This window comes from Chlamydomonas reinhardtii, chromosome 3 (genome assembly GCF_000002595.2).
Source record: "Chlamydomonas reinhardtii strain CC-503 cw92 mt+ chromosome 3, whole genome shotgun sequence".
NCBI lineage: Eukaryota > Viridiplantae > Chlorophyta > Chlorophyceae > Chlamydomonadales > Chlamydomonadaceae > Chlamydomonas > Chlamydomonas reinhardtii.
Genome location: NC_057006.1, coordinates 4,902,198 through 4,922,901, shown reverse-complemented (window position 1 = coordinate 4,922,901; position 20,704 = coordinate 4,902,198). Strand labels below are relative to the sequence as shown.

General features: G+C 64.8%; 6 protein-coding genes across 6 annotated transcripts; 4 read left to right on the top strand and 2 right to left on the bottom strand.

Annotated features, from left to right (window-relative positions):
* Window positions 1-1,068: 1,068 nt before the first annotated feature.
* On the top strand, window positions 1,069-1,814 carry CHLRE_03g179820v5 (uncharacterized protein). Its single transcript, XM_043061024.1, has 3 exons — window positions 1,069-1,146; window positions 1,378-1,479; window positions 1,751-1,814. Exons 1-3 carry the CDS (start codon window positions 1,118-1,120, stop codon window positions 1,791-1,793), a joined length of 174 nt encoding a protein of 57 aa, XP_042926153.1. The 5' UTR covers window positions 1,069-1,117; the 3' UTR covers window positions 1,794-1,814.
* Window positions 1,815-2,328: 514 nt separating this feature from the next.
* Window positions 2,329-3,868, bottom strand: CHLRE_03g179800v5 (uncharacterized protein). Its single transcript, XM_001703356.2, has 3 exons — window positions 3,536-3,868; window positions 3,242-3,266; window positions 2,329-3,029 (listed from the first exon to the last, which is right to left on the bottom strand). The coding sequence occupies exons 1-3, from the start codon at window positions 3,805-3,807 to the stop codon at window positions 2,796-2,798; spliced, it is 531 nt and encodes a 176-aa protein (XP_001703408.1). The 5' UTR covers window positions 3,808-3,868; the 3' UTR covers window positions 2,329-2,795.
* A 100-nt stretch (window positions 3,869-3,968) lies between these two features.
* On the top strand, window positions 3,969-8,706 carry CHLRE_03g179750v5 (uncharacterized protein). Its single transcript, XM_043061023.1, has 4 exons — window positions 3,969-4,447; window positions 4,834-6,760; window positions 6,995-7,155; window positions 7,482-8,706. The coding sequence occupies exons 1-4, from the start codon at window positions 4,346-4,348 to the stop codon at window positions 7,617-7,619; spliced, it is 2,328 nt and encodes a 775-aa protein (XP_042926152.1). The 5' UTR covers window positions 3,969-4,345; the 3' UTR covers window positions 7,620-8,706.
* Window positions 8,707-8,858: 152 nt separating this feature from the next.
* On the top strand, window positions 8,859-12,914 carry CHLRE_03g179700v5 (uncharacterized protein). Its single transcript, XM_043061022.1, has 3 exons — window positions 8,859-8,970; window positions 9,147-11,228; window positions 11,338-12,914. Exons 1-3 carry the CDS (start codon window positions 8,911-8,913, stop codon window positions 11,701-11,703), a joined length of 2,508 nt encoding a protein of 835 aa, XP_042926151.1. The 5' UTR covers window positions 8,859-8,910; the 3' UTR covers window positions 11,704-12,914.
* Window positions 12,915-13,358: 444 nt separating this feature from the next.
* CHLRE_03g179650v5 (uncharacterized protein) lies at window positions 13,359-16,807 on the top strand. The gene is made up of 3 exons (XM_043061021.1): window positions 13,359-13,829; window positions 14,000-14,062; window positions 14,287-16,807. The coding sequence occupies exons 1-3, from the start codon at window positions 13,811-13,813 to the stop codon at window positions 16,137-16,139; spliced, it is 1,935 nt and encodes a 644-aa protein (XP_042926150.1). The 5' UTR covers window positions 13,359-13,810; the 3' UTR covers window positions 16,140-16,807.
* A 95-nt stretch (window positions 16,808-16,902) lies between these two features.
* CHLRE_03g179600v5 (uncharacterized protein) lies at window positions 16,903-20,628 on the bottom strand. The gene is made up of 6 exons (XM_043061020.1): window positions 20,502-20,628; window positions 20,313-20,405; window positions 20,096-20,183; window positions 19,766-19,803; window positions 18,933-19,612; window positions 16,903-18,728 (listed from the first exon to the last, which is right to left on the bottom strand). Exons 1-6 carry the CDS (start codon window positions 20,545-20,547, stop codon window positions 18,621-18,623), a joined length of 1,053 nt encoding a protein of 350 aa, XP_042926149.1. The 5' UTR covers window positions 20,548-20,628; the 3' UTR covers window positions 16,903-18,620.
* Window positions 20,629-20,704: the final 76 nt, after the last annotated feature.

Here is a 20,704-nt window from a genome sequence, read left to right as displayed (position 1 = left end):
TGAAGTTCGATGAGGTTCAGGAGAAGAACGGCGCGTTCGTTCTTTACCAGCTGCGCATCGCACCGTCCACCTCGCAGGTCCACCTTAGGTCCCTGGTGGCTGGTTGGGCCCGCTATGCGCGCTTGACCGTGCCTTGTGCTCAAGGGCTGACCAGTGGGCCTGGAGCCGCTCTTCCTGCACGCACAGAGGTACGCGGCATGGAGAGAGGCCACGGATGCGATGCGGGGGAGCTGGAGGCCGTAGGGGAGGTGGCAACTTCCTAGGGTGGAGGTGCCGTGCTTGAGCCTTGGGGGCAAGCTTGGGGGGTAGTCGGAGCTGTCCGAGGACATACATTATGCAGCCCTGCGACCTGCTGGCGGCGGTGGCGGTGCAGGGCCTGGCGGCGGCGGTGGCGGTGGCGGTGGCGGTGGCGGTGGCGGTGGCGGTGGCGGTGGCGGCGGTGCAGGGCCTGGAGACGGCGGTGGCGGCGGCGGTGGCACCGCGCCTACCGGCGGCGACAGCAGCGGCCACGGCGTTGGGCCCGGTGGTGGCGGCGGCACGGGCGGCCCTGGGCCCAGCGGCAGTGGCGGCGCGCATGTTCGGAGCAGAGGGGGCGGGCAAGGCCACGTGGAGGAGGACAGCGCGGCGCCGCCTTCAAAGCGGCGCCGGCGCGCAGGTTGAGACCTGCCGGTGTTGTCTGGTTAGCGACCTGTGCTAACGAGCATGGCGTAGCGGGCAGTCGGCTGCAGCGGCAAGGGTGTTGAGAGGTATTTCGTGCTGTCTGGTTGGCCTGCTGCCTGCTGCACTAGTGCTTGATAGCTGGGCGCGACTGGGCACATATGGCGGGCGGTGCCTGCACAAACCGACCCCGGCTATGTCCGGGAGATGAGGCTAGTATCGGAACCTTCGGCCTCAGACGGAGGACGTGGCGAAGGCTCAGCCCACTTTTCCCTTGCGAGGGAGAGCCACCTTTTCTTGTTTCTTGTTCATAGGCCGAGCACTGCCAAAACGGTGTGATGGAATCAGAGCGGGCGGTAGTGTGTGTGGCAATGTGTGCCGCCCTGATCCTTCGCGTCGTCCGCCGGGACAGGACCCCCGACGCTCCTCTGTTGTGAGCGCGACGGCGGAGGCGGCGGTCATGAACGGCGAGTGGGAGGTCAGCCCACGGTGCGCGGCGGTCCGCGGTGGCGGGCCGGCTGCAGACCTTGCTGCATGGCGTAGCGGGGCACGGGGAGGGCGCGGTGGGCAGTCTGTGCACCCGCGCCTGTGTGCTCGGTGTCGCCCGCTGCCGCCAACATCACCCTTCCTCACCAACTCGACGCCGTCGCACGCACCGTCCCTCTCTCCACCCACCCACCCACAGTTTGGCCCACCCACCCACCCACCCACCTGCTTCAGTGAGGTGGCTGAGCACATCATGCGGCTGCGTGAGCACATCGCCAAGGAGATGGCGGAGGACCTGGCGCGGGTGTCGGCAGACAACACGGAGGTGCTCAAGAGGTGGGCGCGGCGGTGTGGCGTGGGCGTGGGCGGTGCGTGGGGATGGGAAGTCGCAGCAAACCTGAGGCTGTGACGGCGGCACGGGGGTATGTGCGGCTGGGAGGGCACGTTAGCTGGAAGGGGCCGGTGGCGGACACCTGTGATGACAGCGCGGCGAGGATGCGCGGTCGCCGGTGTCCTAGGAAGGCTGTCACTGCCGCTGCCTCCGCTGACCGGACTTGCGCTGGCTTGGGCCGTCCCTGCCGCTCGCCCACCGCCTATGCCATTGCAGGACGCTTTCCATGACGTTCACGGAGGTGCAACCGCCGCTGTGATGTGATGTGATGTGTTTTGTGCATGTCCTACCAGGGCTCTGGGCTGCAGTGCGGGGGGGCAGGCCGACACTGTCAGCAACTCGCCCTCGCCGCCCGCCGTTGCATGGCACGTACCGAGACACGGGGGTAGCCAAGGTTTTGCTGCATTATTGCCGACAAGTTGGGTGCAGCGCTACCGCTGTTGAGTTGTCGCAGGACTCGTGAGCGTCTTGAGGTTCCTGAGCAACGCACCCAAGGGAGGGGCTCCCCTGAATGCCACACCTCCCCTGAACGCACCAGAGTGTGAGCGGGCTACCAGCAAAGCGCTGCGGGGCAACTGGTGTGGTGCTGAGCGTGAATCGATGATTGCTCTCGTCGTAAATTTTATGCTGCTGTACTGAGCTCGGACTGTCGGAGGACTTGGCTCACACTGCTAAGATATTATTGCAGGCAGTGATGCGGGGCTGCAAGCCCACGCTTCCATGGCTACGTCAGGCGGTCACGGCGGTTAGATAGTAGCACTAGTGTGGGCGGTGCTCCGAGCCCTGGGGGCGCATGCAAAGCAGACTTACATGAAATATAGTTGGAAGACGAGTCTGCAATCACCACTGTTGTGCGTCCCGGACTTCTTGATCTCCCTGATCACGTATCGTCAGGCCCACACAGCTCCCTCCTCCAAGAAACAAACCAGTCACAGATAACACCACTGTACACACAATTTCGTTATTCCGGCAAAACGATCCGGCAAAAGCGGGGCAGCGGGGCATAGCACACCCCAGCCTCGACCACCATAACAACCATCAGCCGACAAGCGCGGCCCACGCAACCCTCTCCTAACACACTCCTCTCGCATTGAATGACGCTCGGTCTATACCGTTCAGGCCTGCCAACACAGGCCCACCCGCTTTGTGCAACGTCCGCTCTCCGCCAGCGCCCGCAGGGCCGCTGCACTAGCTGCCTCCACAAAGCGCCGGCCGCGCATTCCAGCGCCTCATACACTGTGTAGCGCAGCCGCGAGCGCGCTTAGAGGTCGCCCCACTGGTCATCCTTCTTGTTCTGAGCCTTCTGCGAAGCCGACGCGACGCCGCGGATGACGTTGAAGACCACGCTGAACAGCAGGGTCACGAACATCAGGCCGATCAGGCCGCTGAAGAAGCCGCCACCGACGGGCATGAAGACGGGCATGCCGAACCCGAAGCCGAAGCCGCCGAAGGGCGAGAAGCCGAAGGGGCTGAACACGGGGGGCGAGGCGACGACCTGTGTGTGCACACAGCGCCGCAGGAGGGGTGAGCGGCCGAACGCGGACTTGCGCTGCTGGACTCACTGTACTAACACAACGGGTGCCAAGTTCAAACAGTCGCATTATCATTTGCCCGAAAACATGGTGCCTGAAAAAAGCCCGACGTAGCCAGTCCGGAAGCGACGTGGCGTTGCACATCCGCGGTGACCTCCACGTCCCATCTACTCACCACGGTGGTGTTGTTCACGGTAGGGCTGCGGCAAATATGCAAGAAGACCGGGAACACTATCGTTAGAGCAGGTCAAACGAATGGGAATCAGGGCAGAGACGCCACGTTGACGATGAAGGACGACAAGCCGCGCAAGCATAGCTTCCGGTATCTCAACCGCAGCTAAATGACGGTAATAAGCGCGACCCAGCGGCGAGTTCGCCACGTTTGCCCTGGCCAATGCAACCTCCTACGACCTCCAACCCCGGCCAGTCGAGAAAGGTCCGCTGGAAGATCCTCGGTGTCGCGACTTACGCAGCCTGGGTCTGAACGTTGCGCGACGGGGCGGGCGCCTTGCGAGCAGAGAAGCCGCTGGAGCCACCCACGCGGCCACCGGAGCGGGAGGAGGCAGCCAGAGCATCCTCCGGCATCGCGGCACCAGCGATGAGGGCAGCGGCGACCATCGAGGCCAGAGGCAGGGCCATCTTCTGGATAGGGTTGGGAGAGTCGTCCTGCTGAGCCTTGACCACCACCGCGCGGCGAGCCACGCGGGGGGCAGCGACAATAGGAGCACGCTTCAGCAGCATTTTCGCTTTACTGAGAAAAAGAAGTGGTAAGGTAGGGTATTGGTGTACGCGCACTTAGTTGTAAGGTAGGCTGAGCTAGTCGAAAACTCGGAGTTTAATAGGGGGCTCAGGTCGGTCGCCCATGCAACGCACCAGCGAGTGGTCCCTAGTTGTTCCATAGTGCATGCAGGCGGGTGTCGCAGTTGGTTCAGGTTGACAGGAAATAAATCGTATTAATAGGCATTTGCCACAGACGCAGCTCTTAGCGCTCAGGACAAGGTGGCAAAAGGCGGGGGAAACACGCCTTCCGTATTTACTCTTTCTTTACAAACATTTGATGCCATTTGCACCCACACAATAATAAAGTGACCTGGCTACCTCAAGAGGCGGTGCGTGAGCTGCAAACAGTCCAAAATAAAGACAAGTCCAGCGCGTGCGCTGTGCAGCCTTCGCTGGCGATGGAGGAAGCTACGTGATTCTGACTCGGACGCGTCTCCCTAGCATTTCTAGGGAGACACAGCCGGGGGTTCGTGGGGCCGTCTCAGCCCGGCCAGGGGCCATGCCCAACGACGCAGGCGGCACCGCGGCCGGCAGCGGCAGCAGCAGCGGCGGCCATGCAGGCACGCACGTCGCTGCAGGCCTGAAAGGCCGACTGCGACAGGTGGGGTAGTCGGGCGCCAGGGCAAGCGCGGGGCGGGGTGGGGGTGTTGCAGCGCAAGCAGTGAAACGTCTGACACCGATGACAGCGCAGCAACCAACGCAGCCCCGCTATCGCCATGCAATCCAGGCTGTCAGTCGCGCCTGCACGCCACGCCACATGAAGACCAACCGCACGCCGCATACATGTGCACACAAGCACAAGAACGTACGCCATGGGCCCATGACCGCAAGCGCCTGCTCCTGCAGTTGCAGTGCAGCAGTTTTGCCTCCCGTTCATCGGCCCCAGCCCCAGCCCCAGCCCATTTCCACTACCTCCCCCACACCTCACCACCACCGCACCACTCCTCCCCCACACCCCACCTCACCTCACCACCACCACACGCGCAGGCTTACGGCGCCGGCATCCTGCTTGTGACTGCGGTGCTGTGGGCCAGCGGCGGCCCCACCATGAAGTACCTGTTCCTGCTGCCGGCGCCGCCCTCCGCCGCGCTGGTCACCGCCTGCATCGCCGTGTCCACAGCGCTGTTCCTCGTGGTGGGACTGCTGGGCAGCGCAATGGAGCAGCAGCAGCCGCAGCAGCAGCATCTACAGCACGAGCAGCTGCAGCAGCTACAGCCGGGCGGCGCAGCGGCTGGAACGGAGGCGGCCGCCGGGGCCAATGGGAGGCGCAGGGCGCAGCCGCTGGGTGCAGCAGCAGGAGTGGCGGCTGAGGTGGAGGTAACAGTGGGAGACGGCGCGGCGGGCGGCCGAGGCAGTGCCGGCGGCGGCGGGCTGCTGGGTTCCTTGTGGCGATGGCTGCGAGACGTGGGTGCAGCGGCAGGGCCGGGGCCGGGGCCGGGGCTTCACGCCAAGGACAAGAGCGGCAGTGCACGTGGCAGCGAGGCGGTGGAGGCGGAGGTGCTGCTGGCCAGCGGCATGCACGCGGCCGGCGGCGGCGCGCTGGGCGGCGGCGGCGGCATGCGGTTGGCGCTGCAGCGCATCACGGACGGCGGCGGCGGCGACGGGGCGCTGGCGGCGCTGCTGGCGGCGGAGCCGGAGGTCCGCGGCGGGCTGCACCACCGCCACCAGGTGCACCACAGCCGCGTGCACCAGGGCCAGGCGGGGGGCGCCGCGGGGGCGCTGGACGCGGATGTGGATGTGGACGTGGAGCGGGCGCAGCGGACCACAGCGCTGGTGGAGGCGGCGCTGGGGCCGGAGGCAGGCGCAGGGGCAGGAGCAGGGGCGGGGCCGGGGGCAGGGGCAGGGGTCAGCAGGCTGGCGGGCGGTGCGGCGCCAGAGGGCGTGTTCACCTCGGCGGGCGCGCCGCCAGGACACCACCTCCTCAACGGCGCCGCCGCTGCTGCTGGACTGGGCCCGGGTCGGCCGTCGCTAGATGGCATCTTGGCGTCTCCGCTGCGGCCGGCCGCACTGGGGAGCAGCACGAGCCCGAGGCCCAACAAGCTCGGCACCACGCACAGCGGCGGGCTGGGCGGGGGCGCGGAGGGGGGCGGCACGCCACGCCGCCGCAGCCTCAGCGGCGGCGGCGCGTTCGCCGGGCCCGATGGCTGGGACGCCGCCGCATCCGCATCCGCCGGCGGCGGCTGCTGCGGCGGCGGCGGCTGGCGACTGGCGGCGCTGACGGCGCCGGCGCGTAGCCTGGCGGCGGCGGGCATGGAGCTGGGTTGCTACAACACCGCCGCCGGGGCACTGGGCGCTTGGGGCTACCAGCGCATCAGCGCCACCCGCGCTGCCTTCCTCATGCAGGCCACAGCGCTGATTACGCCGCTGCTGGTGGTGGCGGGCGGCGGCAGGGTGGGGCCGCTGGTGTGGCTGGCGTGTGCCGCCGGCGCGGCGGGCGGCGGCATGGTGGCCCTGGACCAGGTGCAGCAGGCGGCGGCGGCGGCGGCGGCGGCTGGCGGCAGAGATGACAGCAGCGGCGGCGGCGGTGTTGGCGGTCCTAGTACCGGAGATGGCAGTGGCAGCGGCGACCTGTTGACCGAGTCGGTATCGCTGGCGGCCACCGCCGGCACAGACCTGGCCCGGCGGTTGCTGTCGGGTGAGGGGGCCCTGGGCACGGCCGCGGCCTCGGCTACAGCTGCTAGCAGCGCGTTTGGCAGTAGCAGCAGTGGCATTAGCAGTAGCGCCGAGGCCGAGGCGGCGGTGGCGGGCCAGGCCATGGGTGTGTTGTACATCCTGGCCAGCTGCCTGGTGTGGGGCATGGTGACGGTGCGGCTGGGCGTGCACTCGGCGCGCTTCCCGCCGCTGCAGCTGGCGGCGGCGGCGGCCATCACGTACGCCGGCCTGGCACTGCTGTGGCTGCTGGCGGAGATCATGAGTGAGCCCGGGGGCGCGGCGTGCGACGGGCTCAGCGATTTGCACAAAAGCGTACAAAGGTTGGAGGTTGGGCTGCCACCATGCCGCTGACCACCCTAGCTCTCTCCCACTGTACCAAGTTCCCGCCCCTCCTTCCAGCTACCTCCCACTCCATCACTGCCGCCTCTCTCCCTTACCTCCTTCCTGCCTCCCCGCCCGCCTTTCCCCCCTGCCCCTGCCCTTCCCTCCCCCAAAGGCTCCCCCGGCGCCGGCCTGGGCGACTACCTGGAGCTGGGGCTGCTGCTGCGCAACCACACCACCGCGGCACTGCTGCTGTGGGCGGGCCTGGGCCCGGGCGCGCTGTCCAGCTACCTGCAAGTGCTGGGGCAGACCATTGTGCCGCCCGCGCAGGCGCAGGTGAGGCAGCGCGGGAGGCTAAGTGGAGGGCGGGTGGGAAGGGAGGCAGAGGCAGAGGGAGAGGGAGGCGGGGGAGAGGGAGGAGAGGGACAGGGAGGGCGGCGGAGATCACGTTATTGTGGCCGTGTGCGCGTTGTCGCTGCCATGTGTTGGGGGAGCGCCACAGCCGCGTGAGGGCCTCCGCCAGCCCTTGCCTGACTGGCCATGCCTGTGACCCTCCCTCCCCCCGCCTCCCCCCCGTCTGCTATAATACTGTTCCTGGCTACGCCTACATTTCTTTAATGATTATGAATGTAAACCCCCCTCTCCACCCTCCACCCCTGCAGGTCCTGTTTAGCAGCACGCCGCTGTGGGCCGCGCTGATGGCCGGCCTGCTGCTGCCGGGCGAGTCCATGGGCCCCCTGGCCTGGCTGGGCGGCGCAGTCATGCTTGGCGCCTCACTGCTGGCGTCACTGCTCACGTGAGGGTGCGCGTGCATGCGCCGTGTGTGCGGGAGGCGTGGACTGGGAGAGAGGCATAGCCTGGTAGGCAGGGTGTGTGGAGCCGAGACAGAGCTGGACAGACCTGCATGCGACCGGCGATTGCTGGGGTAGGGGGCTTGGGGTTATGGTGATGCCGGCGGCGACGCGGGGCTCCAGGCCGGGCACAGGGTTCGCGGTGTGCATCAGGGAAGGGGTGTGGGATGGGGCCGGCGATGATATCAATAGGCAGGTGTGTGTGTGCGTGTGTGTGTGTGTGTGTGTGTGTGTGTGTGTGTGTGTGTGTGTGTGTGTGTGTGTGTGTGTGTGTGCGGGCGTAGTGCCGCCTGACGACTGTCGAGGCCGGTGGAAGCGCGCGCGCACGTGACCAAATCGTCAACAGCTGCTAGCTGTGCGCATTGCTGTGCAGTCGAGTGGTTGCGCGCGCGGAGCCGGGCTCTGAGCGCTGCATGCATGTGAATGGGGTGCGGTTGGTGGGTTTGTAAGGCGGGGTCGCGGCGATGACGTTGGCTGCTTTATGTGGCGTGGTTAGATAGCGTGGATGGTGTTTGCGTATGTGTTTACGCTTGACAGTGTATGTGAACCCGAGAGCGACCGGGCTGGCCTCGAATGTGAGAGAGAGGTAGCTGTGATTGACGCTTCGCAGGCTGATGTGCTAAGTCTGCGCGTGGTGCGATTCCAGTGGGGCAGCAGTTGCAGGTATCCAGGCCAATCAGGCGCATGTTCGGGGCAGGATATTGCGGTGCGAAGGATGCCACCGCTGCGCCGCCAAGGACTGCCGAAGTCACGGCGTGTGTAATGGAAGATGGGAGGTGCTATACACAAGCAGTGCAGCAACTAACGTAGTGTGGCGGGGAGAGTGTGTGAGGTACATACTGTATGCTGGTGACCTGCAGTCCATCCCTGAAACTTCCACCCGGGCGAGGGGAAGGGGCCGCGGCCAGGGGTGCGGGGTGGCCAACTCGGCCCATGTGATCGGTAACGGTCGGCATCGTGACCGGGGAACACTTGTCCACGTCATCACTGGCTCGTGAACTGCGTCAGCAGGTCCCTCATGTAACCAATGCAATCTGGCTGGTGCGCTGGCGGCCGGGAGTGGTGCAGTGGCGTGCGTGTGCACACGCTTGAGCAGGTGGGTCAGCGGGATAGGTCGGTGGTGGGGTCTGGCATGCATGGGGCCCAAGCGACCGTTCGGCGTAACTGTGCTCGTCTGGCTTAGCCTTTGCACCGCATCTATCCCGAACTGGTGCGCGTGAGTCGTGCAGGGGTCTGTGGAATGGCGGGGCAGGTGGCGGCCCTTTCTGGCGCAGCAGTAGGGCTGCTGGAGGGGCTGCAGGTGCGGTGCGCAGAGCAACGTCGGCGCCATGCGTGCGTGCGTGCTTGTGCGTGCCCTTGTGTGGCGGGATCGGTGGGCCGTGCGTGGTCCATCACGACGCCCCTATAATTTTTTGGCACCTTGTATCTTCAGGAGCAACGTAACGAACGCATTTGCTTACTTGTACATTCTTACAGGCCACAATGGAGTATGCAAACACGCTGCTAGACGTGCTGCGGGCGCTGCCGGTGGACGGGCGGGCAGAGGTCTTCGGCGAGACGTTTTTGCGGAGGCTCGCCGGCTGCCGCCTCGCCTGCCGCGAGCTGCAGCAGTTCCATGACAGCACCATCACGCATGTGCGCTTGCAGCCTCCCGCACATCAGCAGCCCGGGCGCGCCTCGCCTCTCGCGAAGTTCGTTCGCTGCAGCCGACTAGACGTGCACGGCGCCTCCTACCATTACGACCCAATGACCTGCGCGCTGGCTGGCACCACACCGGAAGCAATGGCGCGGATTACGCACCTCGCTATCAGCGGCTATGCGTCCGATCAGCGGCACTTCGCAGAGGGGGTGGTGGCGCACCTCCCGTGTCTGGAGGAGTTGAAGCTGGCATGGAACGCGGGCGTCACACGCCACAAGCAGCCGGACGGCATCTGCAGCCCGTTAGGCGCCGGCATGTCGGCTCTGCAGCGGCTGACTCTGGAGCGAGTGACGGGGACTGACGTCGCCGGCCTTGGCGCGCTGGCTGCCTGCCCCCGGCTGCGAGAGCTCGCCCTTGGCAAGGTGTCGGCCAGCTGCAGTGCCGCCAACGCCCGCGCCGCGCTGGAGGGCCTGGCGCAGCTGCAGCGGCTGGAGCGCCTCACGCTGGCCGGCAGCTTCTTCCAGCGCCGTGGTGGCGGGCGGCTGTTGACCAAGCTGCTGGTCAGCCATCGCCCGACCCAGTTGCGCACCCTGGTGCTGCTGGGTTTCATTGACACCGTCCGACAGGAGCCGGTGCTTGAGGTGGGATTCGCGCCAGTCATCGGCGTGGACGATGTAGACGTACCCGAGACGGCGGCGGCCAGCCCCGGCATAATGAGCTGCGTGCAGCTCTTCATGGAAGAGACCAAGCGCAATGAGCCGCTGCTGGTGTCGGCGCTCCTGGCAGCAGCGGACAGCCTGCAGCAGCAGAGCATCCCCAAGCTGCTCATCCGCAACCAGTGGAATGCCTGGGAGCTGGCAGGCAGTGGGCTGTGGTCCGAGGCCGCCCTGCCGCGGCTGCTGGCCCGCTGCGCGCTGGTGGATTTGGAGCGCCTGCCTTCTGACATCACTTCAGACCGGCCGGCCGAGGTGCTGTCGGCGGTACGACTGATGGGGCTGCCGCGTGTGCTGGAGCTGAAGCACGGCGCTTTGCCGTGCCGCGACGCAGTGCTTGGCCCCAGCGACACAGCAGAGATGGCGGCGGCAGCCGCAGCTACCGGCGCAGCTGCTCGGGGGCCGGGTGGGCGGGAGTTGGGGCTCATGCTGCAGCAGCTTGACCTGCTGGGTGGCACCGGAGGTGGGGACGGCAGCGGCGGCGCTGCCGGGACGGCGGCCAGCTTTGGTGGCGCCGGGCAGCTGCTGCACCTGGACACCGCCAGTCCGGGGGAGGTGCTGCGGGAGGCGGTGGAGCGGCTGTGGGCGGAGGCGGCGCTCGCCAGCGGTGCCGAGGCAGCGGCGGCGGCGGGAGGTGGCGCCGCCATCGTTGCCGATCGCAGTGGCGGGCGCGAGGGCGCGGCGGGCAGCAGCAGCAGCAGCAGCAGCAGCAGCAGCAGCAGCAGCAGCAGCAGCAGCATCGGTGGCTGCGGCGGCGGAGGCGGCGGCTACGGCATGCATCCACTGCCGCCAGGCCTGTTGCTTCTGCGAAGCACGCTTCCACCTGTCCTGGAACGCAGCGGCCGTTTTGCAGACATGGATGACGCGAGTTGGCGTGACTGGCTGGAGGACATGCTCCACTCGGGCTTCGCCGCCCCTGGGGCTGCTGGGTCGCAGCCAGCAGTGACGCCAGCAGCCCCGGGGCCGGCCCTTGCGTGTGAGGAACTGCCTCTCAGGGTTTACAGCTACACCCTTGACAGCATGCACGTGGCGGCGCCAGCGGCAGGTATGCTACTGCTGAAATGCCGCTCGGAGGCGGACGCGGCGACGCTGGCCGCGATGGTGCCTGCTGCAGCTGAAGGCGCGACCCGCCGCTTCTCGGCGATTCAAGTTCCGCCGGATGCTGGCCGGTCCTCTGAACGCATGCTCGAGTCGCAGGTTCTTCAGGTGAGGGCATACTTGTTGAAACACCAAAGTCAGTTCCTGATCTTATTCGCACTCTGCAAATCTGCAGCGTCTCATGCCATTGCCCTGCCTTTCCGCGCTTCGGCCACAGGTGCTCAAAGACTTGTGGGCCCGGTCTGGAGCAGCAGGCGCCACCAGCAGTGGAGGCGCAGGTGGCGGCGGCGGTAGTGGCGGCGGCAGTAGCAGCGGCGGCAGTAGCAGCATCGGAGACCCGGCTCCAGCTCCGCTGTGCGGGGGCAGCCGGGTGAGCGAGGAGGCGCTGGGGCTGCTGCAGCGGCTGCTGGAGTTGGACCGCGACGTCCGGGAGCTGTGGTCAAACATTGAATTCACGGATGGAAGCAGCAGCGGCGATACGTATGGCTATGACTCCGATGATGGCTACTACCGGTACGGCTTCAAGGATTACGATGACGACTCCGACTATTGCACAACAACATCCAACGACTCATACTGCTGATAGATTCAGCAGCTGCACGGAGTGATACCGTGTGCGTGGGTGCGGTGACGAGGTCCGTCCAAGCTGGCAACGGCTGCTGCCTATCTGCTTTAAGCTAGCGGCAGAGAATGTGTGACGCAAGCGGTACGGCTTCTTCCGCCGTGGCGATGCCTGGCTGCGGGCGTGGGGCGGAGCCCGGCGGGGGGCAGTCCTGCTGGGGCCAGTACAGGACAGTACAGTGCGGGCGCCGATGGGCAAGGGAAGCGAGGGCAAGGCGGCAGGGGCCAGTGGGGGGTCAATGACAACTGAGAGATGCGCCGCCAGCGCCGATGGGCGGGCGCCGAGGTGAAGGGGGGTCAAGCGGGCTAAGGACAGATGAGGATGGAGGAATGGGCAACACTGGGCATGTGGATTGCTGGGACAATTCAGTGAAAGGCGTACATGGGTACGGTACACAGCAACGCTGCGGAATCGGTTGGCACCTGGCGCCTGCATACATGGGAGGGCTGGTTGGAAGCGCTGTTGAGTTATACGGTAAGCACAGTCACAAATTTCGGACTGACTGGAGGCGCAGAGGTGACGTGGACGGGGTTGCTTCCAATAGGCGAATGCGGCCGGCTTGGGGCAGGACGTACGTACCAGGTTGCGGTGTCGTCTACGAAGCGTACCACACCGATGCCATGTAGCGATAGTCAGGGTGCCTGTGGTTGTCTGGAGTTGAGAAGGATTTGTGTGTGTATGTGTGTGTATGTGTGGGTATGTGTGTGTCAGCATCGCGGTACAAGGCTGTGCCGAAGCGACACGTGTGGCTCTTGGCGACCGCGCGCCTCCTCAAAGCGTGGGCTGCAGCGGTAGGCGACAAGCCGACATCTGTATTGCAACAGGTTGGGGGCATATGTTTAGAGGTGTGGCACGAAGGCCAATCAAAGTACCGGATTGTGGCGCGGGAGTGTGTGCGGTGGGAAACCGGTAACCTGCGCTTCCTGACACTACCACCCGACAAGCACCTACAAGTATGCAAACGCTTACTGCCATGGCTGGCGTGGGAAGTGACGAGGGCGGTGGTATTGCGCGGCCCTGGCTGCTGATGATGTTGCATGCACGCATTCTCTCCCGGCCCCAAGGGGCCCAGCCACTGTGGGGCCCAGCCCAGACCAGAATTCCAACCAGGGCGCGCTACCTGCAGCAGAGTTCTGTATAAAGATGCAATTTTTTTGTAAGCGCTAGTGTTTAAATGCATCCGGCCCAGAGTATAGCGAGCTGTACATTCACTCCCCGAGGCGGTTCCAAGCTCGTTAGCTTCGTGCTGCGACCGGATTCTGGGCATGATAAAGATCTCGGTCTGGGTGTGCTGCTTCTCGGTCGGCGGGGCAAGGGGAGGCACGTGGGGCGGTTGGCGGTTGTGGCTGTGGGGGCTCGGCCATGGGTCTCGTGCCGGCTCACACTCTTGCACAGGCAGTGTTGTAGGTCCCGCTGCAGAGTTGGCATGTTCGTTGTCGTCTAAGGATATGACATGGCTAGGCCGAAGAACGTCAGAAGTGTCACATGTCGCACGCATGTCGCATGCTGGAGCGTCCTGGGGCATTTCCCCAGCCACCCGGAGGGCTCTGGACAGGCACGAGAAGCAGCCATTCTTATGCAACCATTCGGGAAGCTTTCGGGTTCACATGCTCCGTCCTGGTGAGCGCGACTGCGTTAGCACATTTACCAATGCACTTCCGGCGCGGAACGCTCTGAGCCCCAGTCCAAAGGCTAAACGTATGCTAAGGATCAATAGTGACGTGTGAATGTGTCTAGGGATGTAGGGAATTTGCGTGGTCGCGGCACTGAGTCCGACCGATTGCAAGGTTTTTCGAATTTTTGAATTGCCACAAATTAAAGGCTCATAAGACAAACCCACAAGTGCATTGCGTACCGAAGTTCCAACAAAAACGGAAGCGAAATCCAGAACCTCACGAAAACGCTCGCTTCCATATTCGCTCGCAATGGACACTGCCTGTAAATGATTTTCTTTCCCCGCACCTATAATGGGCACGCCCTAGAACTGGGGAAAACTGTGCAAGACGGGCTTTGGTCTGCACGAGTTCGCGGCTCGCAAATCGCATAATTGAGGAAGTATGGCAAAACAATGAAATTGCGCTCCAGTGGCAAGCTCGCCAAACGGGCGCGACTTTGGCGGTCTGTGTAACCGGGGCTTTCCATCTCGCGAACTCGCGGGCGGCCAAACGCAGTATCCAGAGAGTACGTCAGGCCGACCCAGGGTCGTTTTCAAAGGTCCATTTTGACCATATACCCTGGCAGCATAATAATAATGTAGAGACCCTGGTGATCGTTGGGGATGAGTTCTGCGGTCTGCACGGCGCAGAATCGCTGGCGCGAGGTAGGACTCGCGAAGGAGGAAGCTCGTTGCACATCCAAAACAGCCCAAGACTCAGCTTCAAGAAGGAAACTCCCACGCTAGGCGCCCCGGCGACCTTTCCCCTACCCGAGGCCTGCTTCTTGGTCCTGTCAGTTTTACCCATTGACCGCGCCCGGACGCCCCCGTTGGCTCTAGGCCTCTGCTCGCCTCCCTCCCCCTATCCCAAATACCTACAAACCTTGCAGGCGCTTTCTCTCTGTCGGAGGCCCTCGACCTGCTGCTGGCCCCCGCCTCAGACGGCCAGCCGTGGCCGACGTCCGAACTCAGCAGCCGGCACGCCCAGCCGGCCACGTGGGACGCCTGGAGCGGCTCCACGTACTTTGTGTACCGCAACACCGTACTGCGGCTGGCAGGGGAGGAGGTGTCGCTTGTGGCCGGGCATAAGGACGAGAAGGGGCAGGCGGACGGCAACGGTGAGGAGGCGCGCTTCTCGTGCGAATGGATAGGGCAGCTGGCGTCAGCCGGTGACGGCACCCTCTACTATATCGACGGCGAGAAGATTCGCCGTATCCAGCTGCCGGCGGCCTGGCGGGCAGCAGCACCAGCACCAGGAGCAGGAGCAGCAGCGGGCGGGGCAGAGCCAGGCGCTACAGCGGCGGCAGTTGGCAGCGGCAGAGGGGACGGCAGGGGGGGTGGAGGCAGGGCCGGCGGCGGGGCCAGGCGCCCCCTGGCGGCCGCTTCCGCGGCAGAGGGGCAGGACGCGGCACAGGGCGCAAGGGCGGTGGAAGTGAGCACGCTTCCCTACACGGCGCCAGAGGTGCTGTTCAGCCTGGCTGTCGTCCCTGCAGCTAGCAGCAGCGGTGGCGTTGAAATCAGCGGCGGCGGCGGCAGTGGTGAGCACATAACTGCTCAAGTCCGCACTCGATCGGCGGCAGCAGCAGCCAGTGGCCGGGATGAGGCCACGTGTGAACCTGGCTCCGGGGCCTGCCTGGTGTTCGGCACCAACACTGCCCTATACCGACTGCCGCTGCCGCTGCCCGGGGCCGCCGGCGCCGCCGCCGGCCCCGCCGCCGCGGCGACGCTGCGCCCGGAAGTCCTTGCCGGCATGGAGGGACGCGAGGGTCTCGCGGACGGGCGGGGGCGAGAGGCACGTCTTGGACTCTTCAGCGGCATCACCGTAGATGCCGCCAGGAACATCTACCTCGTGGACAATTACATGCGCGGCCGCGTGCGCCGCGTTGCGCCCGACGGCTCCGTTTCGACCTTGGTCACAGACCTGCAGGTTGAATACTGGTGGCCCGCCATACTGCCCAACGGATACCTGGCGCTGGGGTCGTCCAAGGGCAAGGCACGCCTGCTGGACATGGGGCTGCAGCCGCTACTGCCGCAGCTGCCGGGGCAGGCGGCGGCTGCAGCCGCCGCGGCGGCGGCGGCGGCGGGCGCGGCGGCGGCGGCGCTGCCGCGCAGCCTGCCGTCGGACCTGGGTGCGCTGCTGGATGCGGACGGCGCAGACGGCACGTCCGACCTCGCCATCCGCGTGGGCGAGCGCCGCTTCCAGGTGCACTGGGGCATTCTGTCCGCACGTTGCGACTACTTCAAGCAGCGGCTGGCTGCCGGCGCATTTGCGGACGCGAACGCGGCTGAGCTCGATCTGCCGGACGCGGACCCGGACGCCTTCGCGCTGCTGCTGCGCTGGATGTACACGGGCGCCGCCGACGTCGCGCCGGAGCAGGCGCGCGCCGTGGCTGAGCTGGCGGACCGGCTGCTGCTGCCTGAGCTCTGCGACGCCGCCCTGGGCGTGGTGGCGGCGGCCGTGTCGGGTGCGAACGTGGTGGATGCGCTGCTGTGGGCCGAGGCTTGCTGCGAGGCGCGCGGGGGCGGCGGCGGCGGCGGCAGTGCCTTTGAGCGGCTGCGGCAGCGGCTCAAGTGCTGGTACGTGGCCAACCACCAGCAGGTGGCGGCGGAGGCGGGCCCCAGCCGCAAGCGGCTGGCGGAGGCGCCCAGCCTCATGCTGGAGCTGATGGACGCGGCCCTGCAGGGGGAGCCGCGGCAGGGGGAGCCGCGGCAGCAGGGCCGGCGGGGGCGCAGGCGCGGGTAGGGGCAGGGGTCGGCGGGGCGGGGACGGAGCGGGGCGCCGGGGTGTGAGGTGCTGGAGATGAATGGCGGCGCGTGCTGCGTCAGGTACGGAACCATGCATGGTATAAATCTGCACGTAATGGAAGGGTGTATGAGCGAGTTAATGTGAATGTCACGTAATACGGTAGTAGTGTGTACAATAAAGGTGTCGATATAGCAGCGACAGTGCGTAGGCTTTGTTTAGTGCTTGGTCAAACCCCAGCATAGGGCAGGGAACCTGTTGCAGCACCCCGGCGATGTACACCAGATACTGGCCGGGTTATTCTTCCAGGCTAGAATGCAGGATGGCGCCTTTTGACAGGAGGTGTCATTTTAGGATTGGTTTTGGCGAGCGAGTGCATGGCTCGAGTTGCGGCGCCGGTGCGCCCCTTCATGTTGACTGCTGACTGGCTTCTGGGAGCATGCGTTAGGGCACATTGCCGCGACATGCATACATTGAGGTCCGAACTAAAGCTGGAAGCGAACGTAGCTGTTGACGCACTCGCCCGGAGGGCAGGGACAGGGCCTCTGAGGGACAGGTAGACCCTGGGCAGACCGCGATGACGTAACGAGCCTTAGCTGGCATGACGAACTGACGGGCGGCTCTCAAACGAGCTGCACCTGCTGCACCCAGTGTAAATCTGCCAACCGCACAGAGCCGCACCCAATCCGCACGAGGGCCCTGGCCTGGCACCCATCTGCAGGGCAGCCTGAGTGCAGCATGAAGGCCAGCTACGGCACATGTGGCAGAGTAATGTTTACACGGTAACTTGCCGCATACCAAAGCGTCATGTGGGCTTTTGCCGGCTCCTGGTACCCCGGACTTAGCCGGCAACTCAGCAGTGGGTATCTAGGCAGTATACCTGCTGCACTCTAAATCCGTTTAATTATTGCCCTTCACAAGCGACCGTCTGCACGCGTAATGAACCACATCCAGCTCATCCACACCGATGCAAGGCCTTGTCTTCATGCTACCTACATGCAAGATTGTTGCTGGAGCCAGCAGTGACCGCAACTAACAACGCACACGAGCTGCGAACGGCCCGCCACGGCTGCGCAAAACGCATCATCCGAGTACGGCGCATGCGTGGATCTGTGCCATGCCCTCCATCCGTGTCCCGACCCACTTGCCTGCCTTTACAACAACGCACATCCCGGACAGTCACCAAGCAAGCATTACTGCTTTGCATGAATCCGGACTTGCTTGAAACGAGATCGAACGCGTCAGATTGAAACAGATCTTCGGCATGAACCCAAGCCCCAGGCACCCGTGCACGCCTGTCATCGCAATGGTAGGTAAGAGCCGCCTCGTCAACAAGGTCAATCATCCCTTCTTGATCGCAGTGAACCCAAGCCAGCCCATAGCTACAGATGGACATCGCGAAATCAAGCCCACGTTTCGGACTACCCCACGTACATGCTGATGCGCCTGGCCTACTACCTGCCACCCGCGTATTGCTGTGTTCCGCATGCTTGCCCCATTTGCGGCGAAGTCCGCACGAAAATCGATGAAGCACCCGTTGCCCCGTGCGATTCCCCCACGCATACATCGCCAAAGGACATACCGCTTTACTACACGGCGCCCGACAGCACCAAGCTGGTTGGGACGACCCATCCTTGGTGGCGCGCGCCCCCATGATAAGCTCAAACAGCTGCAGCAACCTGAGCTGCAGCGCCATCCACAATGGTGGTCATGTTGTTGTGGCTAACTCCTAGCTACGGTATGTGCGTATCATGCGATATATAAGAACATGCAAGCATGCAGCTAATCACCTCTAGTTGTTTGAGCTCTACCTCGTGCGCATATCCCGGCTACGGCTCTTGCAGCGGCGAGCCTTGTTCTTCTTGCAGTGGCCAAGGGCCCTCGCCGTGGCCCACAATACCCTCAACTAACAGTTCAAGCATCGCGCGCCCCTCCGCCCTCGCGGCGTCTTTAGCTTCAAGAAAAGACAACTCACATCTAAATCACAAATGTGCGGGAAAAGCACTCTATATGCCGCTTCCGGCATCAACAACCTTGGCGCAAGCGGCAGCCGCCCACCCTGGCATGGAGCCAATTGGATGCCCTACCGGTGCCCCACCGCGCGACCCCGGCCGCCTTACTGACACGGTGGTGCGGGGCGTCTAGCGCCGTACCGGCCACCCCTTGTGCTTGTCATCGGCTGGGGGTAGTGTAGCGCGGTCTGGCGGCTTAAGCACACGCGTACGCAAAGTGCATAATACAATGCGCTGTAAAATGCACGGTAAAATGCATGCTGCAGGGCGGCCGCCCCGCCCCGCCCTGCGTCCTTTTTCGGCCAGACTCCTGCCTGGCCCGGGGCCTGGCCTTGCCGCAGGTCTCCCACAGTCCCCGCCTAGCACCGGCCATGCAGGCCTGCAGGCCTCGGGCGGCACTAGCGCTGTGCCGTGGCGCCCGCGGTGCCAGCTCTCAAGCCTAGCCGCGCCGCGGCATGGTGCCCAGCGCCTAGGAGTCCGCCTCCGCGGGCCAGGCCGTGCTGCCGGGCGGGCTGGAGGCTGCGAGCTGCGCGTTGAGCGCCTGCAGGCTGAGGGACCAAGGCAGCGCCTCGCCGGTCTGCAGCGCGTGGCGGCAGCGGCAGCGGCAGGGGGTGGGCGGGTAAGGCAGTGCACATACTGTGAAGACGACCGCCCGCAGTAGGGGAGGATATGGTACCCCACTTGCGGTGCGTGTGTACAGTTGTACGTGCGGGACGTCGCAGCGCATGCGGTATCTTCCTAAACAGATGCACACGCGGATTCTTAGCCTCTGCGCCCGCACCTGCATCAAGCCGCTGCTGCCAACCGTCCCGGTGTACAGCACACGCCCGGGAGACACCTCCACTACCGCGGCGGCGGCCGCTGCGGCCACCGCCGCCGCCGCACGGGCCTTGGGCGCCGCCTGTCCTTTCTTGCCAACACCGCCCTTGGCCGCGCCGCGCCCTGACTTGGCCGCCGGCTTGCGCCGCCGCCCGCCCCGGCCGCCCGTCGTGGCCCCCTGCGAGTCCGACTCGTCGTCCTCGTCGTCCAGCTGCTCGGGCTCCGGCTCCTCCGCCGAGGCCTGCTGCTGAGGCTGCTGCGGTGGCTCTGCCTGAATCCGCTGCTGCACGTCAGAGCTCTGCTGCTGCAGCAGCAGCTGCTGTTGGAGCGGGGCCGGCAGCGGCCCGGAGGAGACTGACACACGGGGCTCGGCCTTGACGTGGATGCCGAGGGTGACGTCCGTGACGAAAGTGTTTGCGGTGGCGTTGGCGCCGGGGTTGAGTTGGAAGGACAGCGGCGGCAGGTTGAGGGGCGGCAGGTTCAGCGGCTGCAGCTGCAACTGCGGCGGCTGCGGCAGCAGGTGTTGCCGTTGGTGGTGGTGCTGCATCTGCGCAAGCTCCTCTGGTTGTTGCTGTTGGGGCTGCTCGGTCTGCTGGTGTTGCGGCTGCAGCTCACTGCTGAAGGAGCTGGGGAACGGCTCGTCTGAATGTCACACAGGTCGGGGGCGCAACAGCAGGCGGAACGCGTCATGGATAGCCCTCAGCAGGCAGCGAAAGCCGCCACGCGTGTAAGTACAAGCTGGGCGTAGCTCATCCAATGCGCAGCCTTTGCATTAGCAGCCGCTGCAGTACTCACGTGTTCCGGTTAAGAGCCGTGGCGTCATGTTGTCGACCCTGGACGGGATAGGGAGGGGTGCGGTTCAGGGGAAGGCGGCGGAAGCTGAACGGCTGCACGACCTTGCGGCTGCGGCCATACTTTGCCCCAGCATAGCTAGATGACTGAGCTCCACCAGCCGTGCAAGAGGCGTGGATTGCCGCAAGGACCATGGACTCGACGAAATCCATCCGGGTTTGCGGCGAGACGAATCGCTCTGGCGGTGCCGGAGTCCCCCTGACGGAAACCGACCGAGCCGCACTGCTGGAGCCCACCAGCCTTGAACCTATGCGCCGCCATCGATTCACTCACATGCCAAGCGCATTGAGAATTTCCGCGCTTGCCGAGCTACCATATCCAGCGCCGGGCGTGGCCAGGCCAAACCTGGGAGACCATGGCCCTGCGGTGCGACGGCCAGCCGCAGACACTCCAGCCGCTTACCAACTGAACTACTTAGAAGTCGATGAATACAAGCCTTGCAAGGGAGCAGTTCGTGCCCGACGAAGCGCGCACTGGGAGCACAACCCACCGCTTGGGAAGTCGACTCCAAGTACATATTGTGCCGCCTGCCCTAGCGAGCGGGCGCTATCCGGTTGCCCATTGCCATTGTTTTTCGGCGGACCTGCACACAAAACAGGAGCGCGGCCGGTCAGTTCCGGGCTACTTGCAAAAGCCGCAAGGGTAATAGACCTCGACTATTCCAATCAATAGAACCCACCATAGAGGTCGAAGAACGCGTCTGTCAGAGACATATTGTTGGACATTTGCTGAAGCCCAGAGCTGCAACCTCTTCAGGAACAACTACGAGCAAGCGCGTTCCTATACTGTTGCGTCGCTGCCAATAGTTAATCTCTACACGAAGACGCCGCTCGGACGGGCAGTAGTGGGCTGGCGTGCTAACATCGCGTGCCTCATTGCCGG